Source organism: Benincasa hispida, chromosome 7 (genome assembly GCF_027475165.1).
Source record: "Benincasa hispida cultivar pf3 chromosome 7, pf3_genome.v1.1, whole genome shotgun sequence".
Classification (NCBI taxonomy): Eukaryota; Viridiplantae; Streptophyta; class Magnoliopsida; order Cucurbitales; family Cucurbitaceae; genus Benincasa; species Benincasa hispida.
The window spans coordinates 39,510,745-39,530,728 of record NC_143484.1 but is presented as its reverse complement, the minus strand read 5'-3'; the positions used below and the strand labels follow the sequence as shown (position 1 = coordinate 39,530,728).

The 19,984-nt window shown below is 31.0% G+C and overlaps 1 protein-coding gene across 1 annotated transcript; it reads left to right on the top strand.

Annotated features, from left to right (window-relative positions):
• The first annotated feature begins 971 nt into the window (after positions 1-971).
• LOC120080420 (cucumisin-like) lies at positions 972-9,870 on the top strand. The gene is made up of 8 exons (XM_039035079.2): positions 972-1,060; positions 3,288-3,382; positions 3,556-3,802; positions 4,481-4,991; positions 5,925-6,028; positions 7,186-7,498; positions 7,594-7,807; positions 9,152-9,870. Exons 1-8 carry the CDS (start codon positions 987-989, stop codon positions 9,682-9,684), a joined length of 2,091 nt encoding a protein of 696 aa, XP_038891007.2. The 5' UTR covers positions 972-986; the 3' UTR covers positions 9,685-9,870.
• The last annotated feature ends 10,114 nt before the right edge of the window (positions 9,871-19,984 follow it).

Here is a 19,984-nt window from a genome sequence, read left to right as displayed (position 1 = left end):
TTAGTCAATTGATATATCAAATATAAAGTATATAATATGACTGATATACCATATATAAAATATATTAGATATACTGCTAATATACATGCTGATACACCAATAAGAGTAAATATGGAATACTAAAAACGGAATTTTGATTTTATGTATTCTTTTATATTTGCAAATTTCGAAAAACCATTGCTAAATTTGTAAATATAAAAATAATTTTTTTGCTATTCTTACGAGTACCCTTAGATTTTACTATATTTGCAATTCTTTAAAAATATTACCATACACTTAATTATTATCCCTAAAAATAATACATCATAGATCTACTATAACACAAACTACACTAATATAAATAAGAGTCAACCCCCAAAATTAATATATAATCTTCCACGTTCAAATATAATTAATGAAAATTAATTAAGAAAGTTTTGGATTTTGAATCGATCGTAATGTCACCCCTATATCTCTCTGACTTTTGATGAGCTGAGTTCCACGTTCTTTTTTATTTTTATTATTATTGTTTTTAAATCTTTTTCTTCCTATTCATGTGTCACGTGCTTGATATTTTTTAACCTCTCTATCTAAGTAGAGAGATCGAAGATCTTGTAGGTTCCATATATTATTATATAGTTATCAACTTTGTAATAAAAAAAAAACAATCAAAAGATAAGACATTTCCCCCCCCAAAATTTTAGTATAAAGGCCTTCAATCTTCATATACTTTCTCCAATAACAACCTAAGCTATCATATATATGTGTTTCTTTTAATTAATATGACAATGGCAAGAAGAATTTTATCTTCTCTAATCTTGAACTTCATCTTTCTTAATCTTTTCAATTGTCAGCTTGTTTCTAGCTCTCATTCAGATAATGATGATCGGAAGGTAAAACATTCTAAATTTGATGTCTACTTGATTTTTTGGGATATATTTTTATGTTTTTATGTTTTATGTTTGTTTTATGTTTTTTTGTTTTTTTTGCAGACTTATATCGTATACATGGGAAGAAAATTAGAAGATACGAGTTCTACTCCTTTGCATCATAGGACAATGTTGGAACAAGTTGTTGGCAGGTGCGTATTTAATTTAGGGACAGTTGCATCAATGGCAAAAAAGAAAATGACCTTTTTCCTTTTGCAAATTTTGTTCGGTTCGATTTCACATTTTAAAAAATTTGATTTGGTTCGGTTTGACCACCAAATCGAACCGTTTCCATTCCTACGTGCTTTACTTCAAAATAAAACGTTGGTGATTACATGTTGATTGGCGTTAAATATACTATTAATAATCTTAAAATGTTGATTGGTGCTAAATGTATTGTTCATACACTCATGTGTCTTACTTTAAGTACTCATTGATTGATGTTTGATACACTCATATTTTATGATATAAGATATGCTACTGACACACTTTAAATATCATACTTATAAAATGAAACGCACATAGTTTATTTCAAAATAAGTTATTGATTGATATTAGATATATTGTTGAAAAAATTGGAATGTTAATTAATATTAGATGACTATTGATGTATTATAGGTAGACTTGAAAGTTGTTTGATATTTGATATACTATTAATATACTATTGACAGTCTTGAAAGTTGATTGGTATGTGATATATTATTAATATACTCTTGACATTCTTGAAAGTAAGCTTGATAAGTATTGATATAATGTTGATATATTTAAAAGTTGATTGGTATGTGATATACTACTGACGTACTATTGATATTCTTGAACGTTATATGCTATATAATAATATAACGTTGAGATACTATTTATATGCTTGTAAGTAGTTTGATATCTATTACATTTGAAAGTTTGTTTAATATGTGATATATTGTCGATATACTATTTACTCGAAACTAGATTTATATATGATATACACCTGCTATACTTGTTTCGTGGAATCTTTGACCAATGGTTCAATATTATCCAAAATTAGATGTTATTAATACTGTAATTAAAACCATCACATCGTTATAAACATGTATCAATTAAATAATATATGCAATATCATGTATACCAGGTACCAACAAAACAAAATTAACCTAAAAGATTAAAGCAGACTAAATCAAAAGAAATCTAAAAAAGAAAAGTTATGTGCGAAATAATTTTTATGGTGGGATGAATGTTGTTAGCAGGCTGGAAAATGAATGAAGGAAAGGAGATGAGGTTGGTTTCATAATTATGGCAGAAACTTAAAATAGGTCCTTAAAAAAATGTCATATGTGCAAAATATAAAAAGTGTATAAACTTACAATATTACATTCCTAAATTGCTACCTATTACAATTTTCCTTTCAATTCATATATAATATTCATTTTTTGGCCTATATGCCCAAGCAATTAATTAAGAATATAGAGAAAAATAAGAAAGCAAAATGAATACAAATCTAATATAAGTTGAACCAATGTGTTTGTTGAGGATTTCACGTGGAAAGAATGAAAAAACAAACACTATAATAAAAACAATTTCCCATAATTTTCATAAACGTATTCTTGCCTCTTTTTTTTTTTTTTTTTTTTTTTTTTTTTTTTTAAATCTTAAATCAACAATTAAGAAAAGTGCATCAAATGACACTTCTAAAATCTGTCATTATTGAATGTTTCATTGTAGTCAACAAATAAGAATTTATTGACATTTATTTACCTATAATGGTAATATTTTCTATGACAATTTATCATTGTCACAATAAATTACCAAAAAGTTGACATTTTTAGTTACTTAAATTTTTATGTTGATGTGAACAAGAGCTGAGTTCGATTGATGTCTTTAGACGCTAAAGGCCAAGAAATTTATGGTTTAAATCCCCTTACTCTTATTTGTACTGAAAAATAATTTTTTAATGTTGATATTGAAAATATGTCACAAAATATTAATAGTGTCACGTATACAATATCAATAATAATAATGCTTCAATTGCAACACATTCTGAACATCATAAATTTATATTTATTAATATTTATTTAAATGTCGAAGAAATGCTTATAATAATAGATAATTATTTGTTTCATATATGTTATTCCACCTATGTTAAACATCAGAAGTCAAAGATAAAAGAATTCTCACAAACCTTTTTATCTAGTAGGGCCTACGTGGAATATAAAGTTACTTTTATTGTCTCTCAAAACACTATTTATTTATTTATCTTTTTTATAGTTTAACAACATTTGAGAGGAGGGATTAATACTATTTGAATTTATTTACATTTGGTAGAAGATATAATGTCTATATATAACATTATACTGATTTCTTTTTCTTTTTCTTTTTTGCTTTAAATATTTTTAAAATTCTTAGCACTTTTGCTCCAGAACACTTGCTCTATAGCTACAAGAGAAGTTTTAATGGATTTGCAGTGAAATTGACTAAAGAAGAAGCTCAAAAGATTGCTCGTATGTATATATTATTTAATACAATACCTTTTATTTCTATTTAGTATAAGTTTCGGAGTTGATCACTTTTGTCACATTCAATCATCACTCTCAAATATACACTTTAACCATTTCGATCATTGAAGTTATTTTGTTAACGAAGTATATAATGTGAAATATTAACAACATTTCAGTTAAGGAGGGAGTGGTCTCTGTGTTTCCAAATGGAAAGAAACATGTTCATACAACAAGATCATGGGATTTTATGGGTTTTACACAAAGTGTTCCTCATGTAAAGCAAGTGGAAAGCAACATAGTTGTCGGAGTACTAGACACCGGAATTTGGCCGGAGTCTCCTAGTTTCAATGACGCAGATCTCGACCCTCCACCGGCCGGTTGGAAGGGTGAATGTCAAATCTCCCCTACCTTTCAATGCAACAGGTGAACACACATCATTAAAATTTGGAATAAAAAAATCAATATAAAATACCTTCAATAATTTTTTAAAAATAAATCAATTTAGATTTTTCGTTAGAACTAATGCAGAATTTTCATACTTGTGTGAGACTTCTTTAAAGTTAGGATTAACGAAATAGAATAGTAAAGAGAAATATTAGAATCAAATAAATATAGTGGGAATTTTTATTAATATGGGTGGCTTAGTTTCATCTTCTCTTATTACTCTACTTTCTTTAATTTTTTTAAGGAAGAATTATATAATAATTTTTGTTTACTACTCGGGTGAAATTATGGGAGAAGAATATTGTTATTTAGGTAATTTTGATTGGAAATTAATTGAAAATAGTTACAAATTATTAAATATATAGGAGACCGATCTAAATTAAGGTAATTAGAACATAGTTCTTTGAGATAAAACACCCGTTATCATTTAAAAAAGAATAACATTATTTAATTGATAAACATTATCCCCCACCTCCCAATTGATGAAAAAAAAAACGATATATGATATTAGTTGATTTATTTATTACACGGTAGATTTTAATTGATACAATTATTAGTTCAACATTTTAATCGATACATGTTTTCCTTCTACTATTGACTATTTGTTTTATTTAATGTCTTGCCAATGACTAATTGAAAAATGGTTGTACATATTAGAAAAATCATTGGAGCTCGATTATATCGTAGTGAGAACTTTTCCCCAGAAGACATTCAAAGCCCAAGAGATTCTGAAGGCCACGGCACGCACACCGCGTCCACAGTGGCCGGTGGTCTTGTGAGCCAGGCAAGCCTCTATGGTCTTGGCTTTGGCACGGCAAGAGGTGGGGTTCCCTCGGCTCGCATTGCTGTGTATAAGATATGTTGGTCCGATGGGTGCTACGATGCCGATATTCTTGCAGCATTTGACGATGCAATTGCCGACGGTGTCGATATCATATCTCTTTCAGTTGGAGGGAGTGAACCCAAATCTTACTTCAATGATTCCATTGCAATTGGAGCTTTTCATGCAATGCAACATGGAATATTGACATCAAATTCTGCTGGAAATGAAGGTCCTGAATACTTCACCACCTCAAACATCTCTCCATGGTCTCTCTCTGTGGCTGCAAGCACCATGGATAGAAAGTTTGTGTCACAAGTGCAGCTTGCAAATGGAACTATCTATCAGGTCACATTAATCACTTTTTTTAATTATTATTTTCTCTTTTTTTTTTAACCTAAAATGTGAGTATAAGAATTTAAACCCCGCTAACCTTCGAAAAAAGTAGTATATACTAAATTATCGGTTGAACTATACATATATATTGGCATAAATTATTTCTCTTCACTCGATAGCTAAAGTGGAGTATACAACTTCTTAGATCTATAATTAATTATAATTCATTAATCACTTATTTTCTTTTTTTTTTGCTTTAGTTTAATGGCTAAGTTATCCTATTAGCATTAATTACTATTGTAAAATGATGATTTTAGTCCACTTATGTAGCTTCAATACAGGTTCACATGCCACATAATTAATACACATGCAAAAATATATGTTTATTATTTGTTACATAACAAAATAATGAATTAGAACAAAATAATTAGTTTATAAATTTTTCTAAGACTACCAAATAGAATAATATTTCTAAAGTTCTGATTACCTACCTTTCTTTTTAACTATTATACTGAGAATTTAACTCTTATTACGCATTTATGCTACCAAAAAATAGATTTTTTTTTTTTAAAAAAAGTCATTTTTATTTAATTTTTTTTAATAAAACTGTTTAAAATAAAATCTGAAAGTGTTTCAAATCTATTTGGAATGTTATCGAGCACTTATTTTAACTTATTTTTAAAATTAAATACTAGAAAAGTTAAATCAACCATACTCAAAATCTTGTCATTTTTCCATTCTTATGCATTATAATCTATATCATATAACATTTTAATGTTATATTACACCGGTGCAATTTGAATCTCCGATTTTGAGATAGAGTTCATGTTATTGACTGCTGAACTATATGCAATTTTGTCAATATCATATAACATTCTTTTTATTATATAATTGGAAAAATGTTAGAAGCCTATATAATTATTATTTCATGAATGATGGGTGCAGGGGGTTGCAATCCATACATTTGATCTTATGGGAAAACAACATCCTTTGATTTATGGTGGAGATGCACCCAACAAAGCTGGTGGTTTCAATAGTTCCACTTCCAGGTAATTAATTAAGCTCATTTTAATCTCTTTTATTAGCATTTCAGGTGAAATCATGTAATTTTAAAATCACATATGGTGTTTTTTTTTTTAAAAAAATAATATGAAGTTGTTGTGATTTAACTAAAATGATTAAAATAGATTTATTGTGTATTGTTTTCAAATATAGGAAAATAAACCAAAATATTTACAATTATATCAAAATTTTAATGTCTATCTGCAATAGACCACGATAGACTACTATTTATGTCTATGTGTCATGATAGATACAAATAGTAGTCTATCACATATAGACTGTGATATTTTGTTATTGTTTGTAAATATTTTCAGCATTTTTGTCGTGTAAAATAATTTTCTATTTATTATTTTAATTATTTTTATATGAACATTTATCCTCAATTTTATTATAAGTTAATTGTTTAAAAAGTTAACATGATATAAATCCAAGGTATCTTATTTAATCTAAATTATTTGATAAAAAATTTTAGAAAAAATAGTCGTTATTGTTGAAAATACCACGTTGGAAAAATCAAAGAAATTCACACTTCTTATAAGATAGATAAACTACTTCTCTTATTACTAAACGAATATTTAGTCAAATAAAAAATGGGGATCTAAACTTTCAAATTTGTGTTTATTAAAAGAAAATTTTCCATTTGGTAATCTAATCATTATGGTTAAATTTGTCTTTAGTTTTCTATATCTTTAAATTTATTATAGTCTTCTTTCCAAATTATCAAGTTTAGATTGAATATGCATAATAATTGTGAAACCAACGAACACTATACAATATGAAATAACTTAGAACATAATTAACACTATACTACTATGATACCTTCATTAAATCATTTTTAACCAAACAAGTTTAAAAAAAAAAAAAACATATGGAATAAATTTCCAACTGCATTTAAAAATGGGGCTCTAGGAGAATTGACAAAACTTCAACATTGAGATTGATAGAATAAACTGATGTCAATTGATTTATACTCCTGTTCACTCACAAAAACATAATAATTATATTTTATACTTGTGCTATTGAATTTGAGTTAGAAGGTTCGATTCCCTATCCCACAGGAAAAAAGAAAACACTCCAACAAAATCTCATTCGTTCCACCTTTAAATCTAATAAAATAACCAACCTACGGTTAATGAAACAACAGATTTTGTGACGAAAAGTCGGTAGATCCGAGCTTAGTGAAGGGAAAAATCCTTGTTTGCGACTCCTTATTACGAGCTTCAACAATGGAATCGTTCAATAATAATGGTGTAGTAGGCATTATAATGCAAGGAAGCCGGTTGAAGGATTACGCTAGCTCTTATCCATTGCCTGCTTCCTATCTCCACAATGAAGATATTAAACTCTCTTCAACAGCTACTATTTTTAAGAGTAATGCAAATTTGGATGCTTCTGCTCCTTCTGTAGTTTCTTTCTCTTCAAGAGGACCCAATCTTGTAACTCTCGATATTCTCAAGGTTCAAACTTTTAACTTTAACTTTTTGTGTTTCTAATAATGTTTAGGGATTGCTAATTAAGATCATTGTAAGGATTTTATATATTTATTATGCAGCCGGATTTGACTGCACCGGGAGTTGAAATTCTAGCGGCATGGTCTCCGATTGCACCGGTGTCGGGAACTGCAAGAGATACAAGGAGTGTGCTTTATAATATAATCTCAGGAACGTCGATGTCTTGTCCACATGCCACTGCCATTGCTGTGTACGTCAAAACCTTTCATCCTACTTGGTCTCCTGCTGCGATAAAATCAGCTCTCATGACAACAGGTAATGAGAACCGATCTTTTTCGGCGATACTTATCTACTAACTGGACTGCACTTTATTTATTTATTTTTGATAGTCGAGCGTAGGCATATGAAAGAAGGCAAAAACAAATAATTAAATATACTTGGGTGCATACATAGTTTTGTTCCCATCTGTTTGTTGCTCACTCCAACAACTACAGAAAAGACTCTAAAATATTCTTTTAGAAAAAAGAAGATATATAAGAATTTACCACGTGATAAACTGTAGTTAGACAATTGAATAGGTTGTAGGGAAAATGAGTGAAGCTGAGAATGAACCAAATATTTTTCCAAATGGAAAAGGAAAAAGTTTGTCATGTAAAAAATTTTGGTCGGACTATTGAGTTGGACTGCAAAAAATAGGTGCATAGTCTAGGTAGCACGCAATTATTTTTCCTCGTGTAATTATAAGTGAGCAACATTAAAAAAAACACAAAACTCTTAAGCCTATTGTGCATTGATAATTCATTTTTAGTTTTCTATTTTTGAAATTTAAACTTATTTCCTATAAGTTTTTTAAATTTGTTAAAAAAACCTTAGTAACTTCTAGTTAAATTTTAAAACCAAAATCAAATTTATTAATACTATTTCTTTTTTTAGTTTTTGAAAACATTAGCAAACACAAAAATAGAAACTTATGAGTAGAAATATAGGAGGCGTTTGGGGCAAGAAGTTAGTTGTTATAGTCCTTGGCTATTATAATGAGTTATAATAGTTTGTGTTTGGAGTGTTGAATATTTTAGTTTGAGTTATAATAGTATGTGTTTGAAGTGTAAACTATTTTAGTTTGATAAAGAAATAGTAAACACTGTAGTAAAAAATAAAAAAATGATAAATGTAAAATAGTAAAAACTGTAACAAATAGTAAATACTTAGTAAATGAGAGTTTTGTAATAATGTTGACAATAGGTAATTGGGAATTTTCGAAATGGAATTTACTGTAGTAAGAAATAGTTATTATAGTCTTAAGATAGTATTTACTCCAAACATCGTCTCATAATGTTAGTTACCAAATGAACTTTTAACTAATAATCTAAGGTGGAACTAATGAACAATAATTAGTACAAGGGTCAGTCACATTGATTATGACACGTTAGTTGAGGAAGAAATGATCTCAGATGGTTAAAACTTTAAACCACCTCTAAAGTAACCTTTTTAATTTAGGGCGTGTGTTTAATTTTGAAAAAAAAATTGAAATGTTTGACAACCATTCAAAATAGTTTTTAAAATATCTTTAATGTTTAGATTTGTTTTAATCAAAGGAGTTTAAATAAAAATGGTTGTTTTGAACAAACCATTTGATTGCAAAAAGCTTTTGATCTGCAGCTTTTAGCATGAATGGCAAAGTGAATCCACAAGCAGAGTTTGCATATGGAGCAGGCCATATTAACCCACTCAAGGCAATAAATCCAGGCTTAGTTTACAATGCAAGTGAAACGGACTACATTAAGTTCTTGTGTGGCCACGAAGGTTACACCACCGACATGGTTCGACATATTACCGGCGACAACACTGCTTGTACTCCCACCAACTCTGGTCGAGTTTGGGATTTAAACTATCCTTCTTTTGCACTTTCCACAACTCCTTCACAATCCATCAACCAATTCTTCACAAGAACTCTCACAAATGTTGAATTCAGAACATCCTTATATAGTGCTATGGTTTTTGCCCCACCAAGCTTGAGAATCACAGTGGAACCTCCTCTCCTTTCATTCAATGGAATTGGAGATACCAAATCTTTCAAGTTAACTGTTCAAGGAACAGTGAGTCAAGCCATAGTCTCAGCTTCTTTGGTGTGGACTGATGGTGTGCATCAAGTGAGAAGCCCTATCACAGTCTATGTTGTCAATAAAGCTTAGTTTGGTTTGTGTTTTTAAAATTCCAAGTCATTCAACAATCAAATAAAGGTGTCCAAGTATGTTTTGTTGGGGAAACGATGTGTAAGAGTGAATATATAATACTAGCAAACTATATATATCTCCACTAGATATAGTAATTACCGTACACACAATGTGTACAATAATAACGTTCAAATTCAAAAGTCAGATGGTATGATAAAGTTTATAAATTGAAATAACTAGAAACCCTCGTGATCTTATATAAATGTCAATAGGTAATTTGGGTATGCTTAAGATAAGCATTGTCATGAAGAAAATTATTATGCTCTACACAGGCGAAAACAATCGTCTCAACAAGATATAATGACAAATTTTGAGAAAAATGCAACATAAAACTACTTAGAACTGGTTAGACAAAACTCTTGGATACTTGCTCTAAACTCAAGTACTCAATGTCAAAAAGAAAAAAAAATGATGACTCTCCAAATTGAAATGATATACTCCAAATGACCAAAAAAAATAAAAAATAAATAAAAAAATAAAAAAATAAATTCAAATAAATACAAAATTTAAAATTTTATCAAATTTAACTCAATTATGCTTTATTTCATCATTCTTATTTTTGTCAATATTTTGTGATGTTTCATGTAAATTTGGAATTTGTTAGCTTTTTATGATAAAATAAATAGTAAATAAATAAAATTTTGAGTAATTAATATTGTAATATTTTTAATAAAATAAAATAAAATATACTTGCCTAGTAAAAATAAAATTTTCAATTACCAAATCTTTTTTGTATAGAAATTTTGTATCTAATCAACATTGGAAAGAGCTAATTATGTCAAATATTTTTAAAATCAATAAAATAATCATCAATTAATATTTTTATTTCTTCGTTTTAAATTTGATTTAATTTACTTTTTTTAATTTATAATTTCTTGAATTTTCTATAAATTAGATGATTATTAGGATATTTGACACACAATTATTATTATTTTTTTCTCGTTTTCCCTCTCTCAATTTTTGCACTTCTCTCCATTATTTCTTCTTCAACAATCTCTTCATTTTCTAAGTTTTATTCACTTTTTTCTCCTTTGTTTAATTTTATTTCTCTCTTTTTTCTTTCTAATTCATCATGTTTTTCTCTTGGTACTCGAACTTAATAGTCTTTTTTTTTTGTTACATTGAGTTTTCCTTGTTCGTGAATAAGAAGAAAAAATCATAGTATTTTCTTTTACGTGGTAAGTCTCTCTATTGCTTCATTAAATATATCTTAAATGTACATAGACATATCTCATTTGCATTCATTTATTGATGTATCAATTTTTTTTTATTTAAGTAAAACATGTTTATTTTATGAAAACTTTGCTTTTATCCATGTAGTATTTTAGTATTAATTAAAAAAAATGTATTATTAGAAATATAGATTCACAACATTTTATTTGTATCGTGTGGAGTTCATTGATTAATGTTTCTAAAAATATGTGAAAATTGAATAATGTTCTTAAATATCGTTTTTGTGAAGTGTTTGTTCATGCATTTTTGGTTTATTTATTTATTATTTATTTTTTTTTAAAACTTTATTGAGAAATGTTTAGGTATTTTCTTTTAAGTTAATATTATTCTCCATTTTGAGATAAATAGTTTTTCCATTGATGAAGTCTCAGATCTTTGGAAGGTCATTATTCAAGATTCTTGACGTAAACTTTCAAATTCTTGGAAGACCGAGATTTGATTTTAATAGGTTTTCTTAATAAAATTCAATAATATTGTTAAAAATAGAATTGATTATATTTAATTTCTTTTTGCTAGTCTTTAGGGCTGCTATTCTTTGTGTTAGCGTTGTGCTATTTGTTTTGAGTGGTTAGTTTGTTATTTATGGTGTACTTTGAGCCTATATAAGGCCTAATTGGAATGAAATTCAAGTACTAGAGTTTTATATCACTTCCTCTCTTTTACTAGTTCTCTCCATTTTTTCTCTATTAGTGGTATTAGAGACCGGTTGTGGCATCTTTTTTCTTAGCCATTAAACAAACTCTCATTCCTTTATCTTCTACAATAGCTAGCAAGCATAAACAATGACCTCGGACAACTATATATGTGCAACCAGCAATTCCCTGCTTTGATGGTCATTATGATCATTGGAGCATGTTGATGGAGAATTTCTTACGGTCCAAAGAGTACTGGACCATTGTTGAAGCAGGAGTGAATGAACCAGCTGCTAGAGTTGTCTTGTCAGAAGCTGACCAAAAGAAGCTAGAGGAACGAAAATTGAAGGATCTCAAGGCAAAGAATTATTTATTCCAAGCCATTGATCGTGCCATCTTGGAGACCATTTTGCAAAAGGATACATGCAAACAAATTTGGGACTCCATGAAGAAAAAGTATCAAGGCATAGCGAGGGTGAAAAGACAGCAGCTCCAACCTCTTCGCAAAGAGTTCGAAATTCTTAAAATGAAGCAAGGTGAACCCGTGGATGGGTATTTCTCACGGACCTTGGCTACAGCAAACAAGATGCGTATCCATGGAGAGGATTGAGGATGCAGCTGTGGTTGAGAAGATTCTTTAGTCAATGGATTCTAAATTTTCATATGTGGTTTGTTCAATTGAGGAATAAAAAAGATATTGATACATTATCAATTGATGAATTACAAAGTTCTTTACTTGTGCATGATCAGAGAATGACGTCAAATACAGGTCCAACCGAAGAACAAGCTCTGAAACCTTCAACTCATGGTGAAAACTCTACAGGGAGAGGATCAAATAGAGGATGTGATCGAGGTTGTGGAAGGTGGCAAGGAAGAGGATGAGGTGGTGGACATGATCCACACAAGCAAACATCCAACAACAACTCGAGACTTGATAAGCCCAACATTCAATGTTATCGTTGCTATAAGTTTGGTCATTACAAGTCTGAATGCACAACCAACTTCAACCATGAAAAAGGAGAGCAAGAAACTCTATTGATGACGTGCCACCACAACAAAGAGCTTAGAACTAACATATGGTATATAAACACTGGTTGCAACAATCATATGTGTTGTAACAAGTCTCTCTTTTCTCATTTGGATGAAAGTTATCATTCTACTGTGACATTTGGTGATAATTCTAAAGTAAATATTGTGGGTAAAGGAAATATTCAAATTAAGACCAAAAAAGCAATGTTGAAACCATATCAAATGTGTTTTATATTCCTGATTTGAGAAGCAATTTACTGAGTGTTGGACAGCTACAAGAGAAGAGTTATGTCACAACTATCAAAGAAGGCGCCTGTGAGATATATGATCCAAGAAGAGGATTGATAGCTCGTGTTGAAATGGCCTCGAACAGGTTATTCCCACTCAAACTAGAAGGTTTGGAGTTATGTTTCAAGACTAATATAGATCAAGACCCCACATGGCTTTGGCATTTGCAATATGCTCACTTGAATTGTAAAGGTTTGCAAGTCCTTTCTCAAAAGCAAATGGTGGTTGGTCTTCCCCAAATTTTTCCTTCCACAAAAGTATGTGAAGATTGTGTTGTTGGCAAACAACATCGTGAGAGTTTTCCAAAAGGTAAAGCAAGGAGAGCACATGAATCCCTTGAGTTGATTCATTTTGACATATGTGGCTCATTAAACCCAGTATCAAATAGGAAGAAAAAATATTTTATTTCTTTCATTGATAATTTTTCCAGAAAAACTTGGGTTTATTTATTGCAGAAAAAGTCTGAAGCATTCTCAATTTTCAAGAGCTTTAAAGCGGTAGTTGAAAATGAAATTGGGAGAAAAATCAAAACCCTTCGAACGGATCATGGAGGTGAATACATGTCACAAGAATTTGTAAATTTTTGTGCTCAGCATGAAATTCGGCACCAGTTGACAGCAGCCTACACACCTCAACAAAATGGTGTTGCTGAAAGAAAAAACCATACTATCCTCAACATGGTATGATTGCAAATGGGAGAGTTCCAAAGAAATTTTGGCCAGAAGCAGTAAATTGGGGTGTTCATGTTTTGAATCGAAGTTCGACTTTTTCGGTGAAAAACATGACTTCTCAAGAAGCTTGGGATGGGCGTAAACCATTAGTTGATCACTTTAAAGTGTTCGGGTGTATTGCATATGCACACATTCCTGACGAGAAGAGAAGGAAGATAGATGACAAAGGTAAAAAATGTGTCTTTCTTGGCATTAGTGAGCAATCAAAGGCTTACAAACTATTCAATCCAATCACAGGTAAAATTGTAATTAGCCGAGATGTTATATTTGATGAACTAAACACTTGGAATTGGACAGAAGATACTCTAAAGCAACAAACAGTATCTGTGAATTTTGAAGACAGTGATGAATCTTTGACATCTCAACTTGAAAATCCTGTACAACAATTCGTTGAGCTTGAGGCTACTGAGTCTCAAACAGGATATGCAAGTTCTTCAAAATCACAACAAGTTAGAAGGAGACCAACATGGATGGAAGATTATGAGGTTAGTGATGATCTTTTTTATGAGTCATTTGTCCATTATGCTTTATTATCAGAATTTGATCCATTAATTTTGAAGAAGTTGTCAAAGATATAAAATGGAAGCAGGCCATGGATGAAAAGATTAAATCGATTGAGAAAAACAACACTTGGGAGTTATCAGAACATCTTAGAGGGCAAAAATCCGTTGGTGTTAAATGGGTTTACAAGACGAAGCTGAATAAAGATGGCCAAGTAGATAAATACAAGGCTCGTATTGTTGCAAATGGGATATAAGCAACAAATTGGCATTGACTACAATGAAGTTTTTGCTCCGATTGAAAGACATGATACGATTCGAATGGTGTTAGCATTGGCAGCACAAAGCAATTGGAAAATTCTTCAAATTGATGTGAAATCAGCCTTTCTGCATGGCAACTTGAATGAAGAAGTTTACATAGATCAACCCCTTGGATATGTTCAACATAGTAATGCAAGAAAGGTATATTGCTTGAAGAAGGCTTTGTATGGATTGAAGCAAGCTCGTAGGGCTTGGTACAGTCGAATTGAAGCCTACTTTATTAAAGTTGGATTTGAAAAATGTCCATATGAACATATTCTCTTTATTAAATTCCAACATCCAAACAAGATTTTGATAGTATGTTTGTGTTGGATTTTATGTCCTAAAACTCATAGTTTGTAAATTAATAAACATATTCTGTTTTGTTTTTCAATAAAATTGTTATTGAAATTGTAATCTTGAATCCAATAAACTAAGGTCCTGAGGCTATTTAATATAGTTTGAACTTTATGTAGTGACATAAATGTGGATCAAGTTCAAATATATAGCCAAAATGGTCTATAGTATATGAATAAGGTTGGGCGCCTTATTCTGGGGACACTATGGATGCGGCCTATTTTGTAGTTAGTACAAACGATGTGATCCTAAATCGTTCATGTGGAGACATGAAAGTGGGGGCATCCTATGTAAAGAGTTTACATAAGACTGAACCATGAAATAGTCACTTTTTACGTTCTAAATGCCGTTTTATGTATAAAACTAACTATTTCGTTAATTAATGACCTAGGTAACTTAATCTTAATCTTGAGCTAACTATGAACTCATGTTCACTCGGAATTATCCTTAGATCTACATAGGTGAGGGTAGCTCATTATTGCTAGCCCAATAAGCCTCCCATTTCAGGGGTAAGATCAGGTGGATAGTTGGGAACATAGGGTGCAAGATGGAATTCACTCCTATCCATTATAGGGATAGTAGATAAGGTTGTTCCCTTTAGTACTGAATCCAGGTCTTGAACAAGGGGCCCCACCCTCTCCTTGGCCTGAGAGGAGTTTGGTTTATAGGTTGGACCTTAAACCAATTATTCATTAAAGGATCAGTGGAACTTAAGGAACAAGATGTAGTCTTGGGGGTAAAACGGTTTTTATGACCGAGCCGAGATTACAAACAACTTGTGAAGGATTAGCTTACTAATCATGGTTATATCAAATGGACATAAATATATCTATAGTGAGGGGAGTGCAACTACGAGAGTATAGTGGGATTACCCATTAGTTAATGAATGTTAATTAGCTCCGTCTAAAAGAGTTTTAGCCAGCTAATCTCGGATCGTTGGAGCTCATGATCTATAGGTCCATTAGATTCCCCTACTAGCTCATATGAAATAAACTTAGAACAGTATGATAGAATAATTCGAATTCTTCGAATTAGGTGAAGAGAGAGAAACCGACAAGTGTATGTGATATAGTGGTCAGTTTTTCAGTTTAGAGATAAAACTTTAATATTTAAATGTGATTTAAATATCAAGAATATGAATACGTCCATATTCGGAAGCTCAGAAATAATGGAAATGGTCAAAGATGTAAAAAGTCAAAGAGTTGACTTTTGACTTTGAAAAGTCAAAATTTGACCGACCTTATATTCAAATATGATTTGAATTTTGAGAAAATGAATGTGGATTCATGCTCGGGAGGTCAAAATTAGTCAACATGGAAAAAATATAAAAAGTCAAAATGTTGACTTTTTGGTCAAAGTTTGACTTTGACAAAATGACTATTTTGCCCTTTGACTAAAGTTAGTGAGAAAATCCAAACTTTTGTTGGATAATTCTACTAACAAAATAGTGGGCTAGGTGTTGGCTTATAGTGGAGACATTAAGCCTACTTAGATAGTGGATTCTAGGTATTGGGTTTTTATAAATTTGTTTCATGCAATTTTGCATGACATTTTTCTATAAATATGGGCTTTTCAATTTGGATTAATAACTTTTGCCACTTTTGCCAAAATAGTTTTCAAAATTGGGCTAAAAAATAAAAAAACCCAAACCCAACCCAAAATCTATCTTCTAATTCCATCTCTTTCTTTCTCTCGGGTTCTTCATCCATCGGGTCCCATAACCCGGTTCTGAGTCCATAGGATAGTAGGTCAGCTTTAGTGGAAGTCCGTTCGTGTTCGGGTGGAGATGAAAACGTTTCGGGAGCTTCAAAGGTAATTTCTTCAAAAAAAAAAAAACCCTAATTAATTAAGTAGGGTTGCATACTATTTTCCTTTTAATTTAAAGCAATTAGAGTGTAGTTAGATCCTTATTCCGCTGCGTATGTCTCGTGTTCCATCAGTTTGTATGTAGATGATTTGATTTACACAGGAAATGACTCGATTATGTTTGAAGAATTCAAGCAGTTCATGATGGCAGAGTTTGAAATGACAGATCTAGGGATGATGCATTATTTTCTCGGCATTGAGGTAATACAATCAGTAGTGAGAATTTTCATCAATCAGAAGAAATATGCACTGGAGATCTTGGACAGGTTTCAAATGGAGAATTGCAACTCAGCCACAACTTCAATTGAACCCAATTTGAAGCTCACAAAGGACCATGAAGGAAAGAAGGTCAACAATACTCTCTATAAGCAAATGATTGGAAGCTTGATGTACTTAACAGCTACAAGGCCTGATATTATGTATGCTGTAAGTTTAATTAGCAGGTTTATGGAATCTCCAACTAAGCTTCATCTCCTTGTTGCCAAAAGAATCTTACATTACTTAAAAGGGACTCCTGGTCTTGGCATACTTTATCAAAAAAGAGAAAAACTAAACCTTGTTGGTTTTAGCGATAGTGATTATGCAGGAGATTTAAATGATAGAAATAGTACTTCAGGGTATGTTTTCATGCTTGGTTTAGGAGCTATCTCATGGTCTTCCAAGAAACAACCAATTATCACATTATCTACCATTGAAGCTGAACTTGTAGCAGCAACATCATGTGCATGTCAAGCCATTTGGTTGAGGAACATTCTTGAGAATTTGCATTATAAGCAAGAAGAAACATCTATCATTCATTGTGATATTTTAACCAGGCTAAGCTACTATAAAAGTGAAGATCAAGTGGTAGATATTTTAACCAAGCCTCTCAAATTAGCAACATTTGTGAAGCTTCGAAGCTTACTTAGGGTGGTTTCCTCTACTACTTTAAAGTAAATACTAAATTGCATAGTTTTAGTTTAAGGGGGATGTTAAAAATAGAATTGATTATATTTAGTTTCTTGTTGCTAGTCTTTAGGGTTGCTATTTTTTGTGTTAGTCTTGTGCTATTTGTTTTGGGTGGTTAGTTTGTTATTTATGGTATACTTTGAGCTTATATAATGCCTAATTGGAATGAAATTCAAGTACTGGATATTTATATCACCTCTCTTTTACTAGTTCTCTCCATTTTTTTCTATCAAATATAATAATAAACTTGTTTTAATAAACATGCTTTCCTTATAAAAATCATTTTCAAAGAAACATTGTTAAAGCTTTGGTGTTACCTATATTTTTTTAGGTATGGCTGTTGGTATCCTTGTTGTTCATCTTGTCCCTCAAGATGTTATTCATTTTGTTACTTGAAATGTTCTATAGGATGTCTACTTAAATGTAGATTTGGTTTGGAAATTCTTTCCTTATCTTAAAAATTTTAGTGTTTATTCTTAAAATTATTCCTCCTCTATGCTTGACAAGTCATGGCTTTGGTCAGTTTCTTCCCTTTGAACATGTGTATTAAGAATTTGTATTCTTGAATTTTAGAATTACTTCCTAAAAAAGAGGTTTTTTTGTCGTTGTCTTGTGGTTATCCATAAACTACTAGTGTATCAATTCACGTGATTATGAAGCAACAATTACTGTAGATCTCGAGTTTTTTTTTTCTCTTGATCATCGTAGAGTATTGTTCATTACAAGTAAAGGGATTCTCATACGTAAGGGAAACCCAAGTATTTCAAGTGAAGTGACCTTTGTTTGAGTGTGCAAAAGATTGAAGATATCTTTGAGAGAAAGTCTCACATTTGAGAGGAGCCTAAGTATTCTTTCACTAAGTTAGGTTCTTTGGCTTCTCCATAGAAGCTTTGTATTTATAGATGAGTACAATGTTGTTGAAATTTTGGGATGACCGGTCACACATGAAAAATGTATGGAGGTATTTACTGTACATTAACAATGTTATAGACAATATTATAGGATTCCACAAAAAAAATATTACCAAAAATTAACTGCATATAAAAGAACACTAGAGATTGGTAATCCAGTTCGGTGAAATCCACTTATGTCTAAGGGGCAGTGTGCCTAGGAAAGATAACTTCACTAAAAAACGATAAGCACTTACAACATAGTACTTATCTGTAATAGTTACACAATTACAATGACTTCCAAACAGCTCAATCACTCAACTGTTCACCTATGTTTGAGACTCTTTCTCACGGTAACCCAAGCTCCCCCTATGTTGTGGTATTAGTGAAGAATATCTTAGGCTCTCCCTAAGATCGAGACTCCCTCTTTGTATGACTCGAGTTCCCCTCAAGTCGTGAGACTCCTTCTCACTCGAACTGTATCTTTCCTTTTTAGACCCAAGTCCCCTTTACTCGAATAGCATAGGTTTCCCCTAAGTTTGATAAGCTCCTCCTAAGCTTGAGAATTCATTCTTAGATGAATCATAATATGTATGCAATGAGTAACTTGGAGGACATCTTCGAAAAATATGTGACTCTCTTCTTCCCACAACTGTAATTCCAATTGTGACCGAACACACACAACAATAGAACACAATATTGCTCTCAATAAAATTGGCCAACCTAGACGAAGGATTAGAATGCCCTCGCTACTATAAAATGTGGCCTCCCTTGATGCATAGACTTTTTGTTTTCTTGATGGTCATGGTAACAAACCGTCGAGAAAAATACCTTTTCTTGACACAATCACTACACCAAATATTACATTTGACAGCTCTAAAAGAACACGTAGACTTTCCACGTTTTCAAAATGCTGTCGTAGCCCATGTTATTGAAAGTCCCCGACTTTTCATAGTGTTTTTTTGACACTATAAAAAGCGCTATAAAAAAATCAACTTTTGATAGCACATATTTAATGTTATGAAAACGTTTTATAGCGTTGGCAAAAAATGCTATAGATGGTCTTTTATAGCATTTTTTATACTTTATAGCATTTTTTATAGCAGTATAAAAATGCTATAAAAGACTTTCTATAGCATTTTTATAGCGGTAAAAAAACATTATAAAATACTTTCTATAGCGTTTTAGCATGCTGTTGTAGCCGATGTTATTGAAAATCCTTGACTTTCCATAACGTTTTTTCAATACTATAAAAAAGGCTATAAAATATTCATTTTCTATTACATAATTCTAATGTTCTAGAAAGTTTTCATAACATTAAAAAAATGTTATAATTGACTTTTGATTGCAGTTTTTACAATTGCAAAAAAAATTACTATGAAAACCATATTGCATTTTGAATCTCGCCTTGATAGTCGATTTTGATCAAATTGTATGCAGTTTACATAACATTTATGCCAGTAACAAATTATTATAAATGAAGT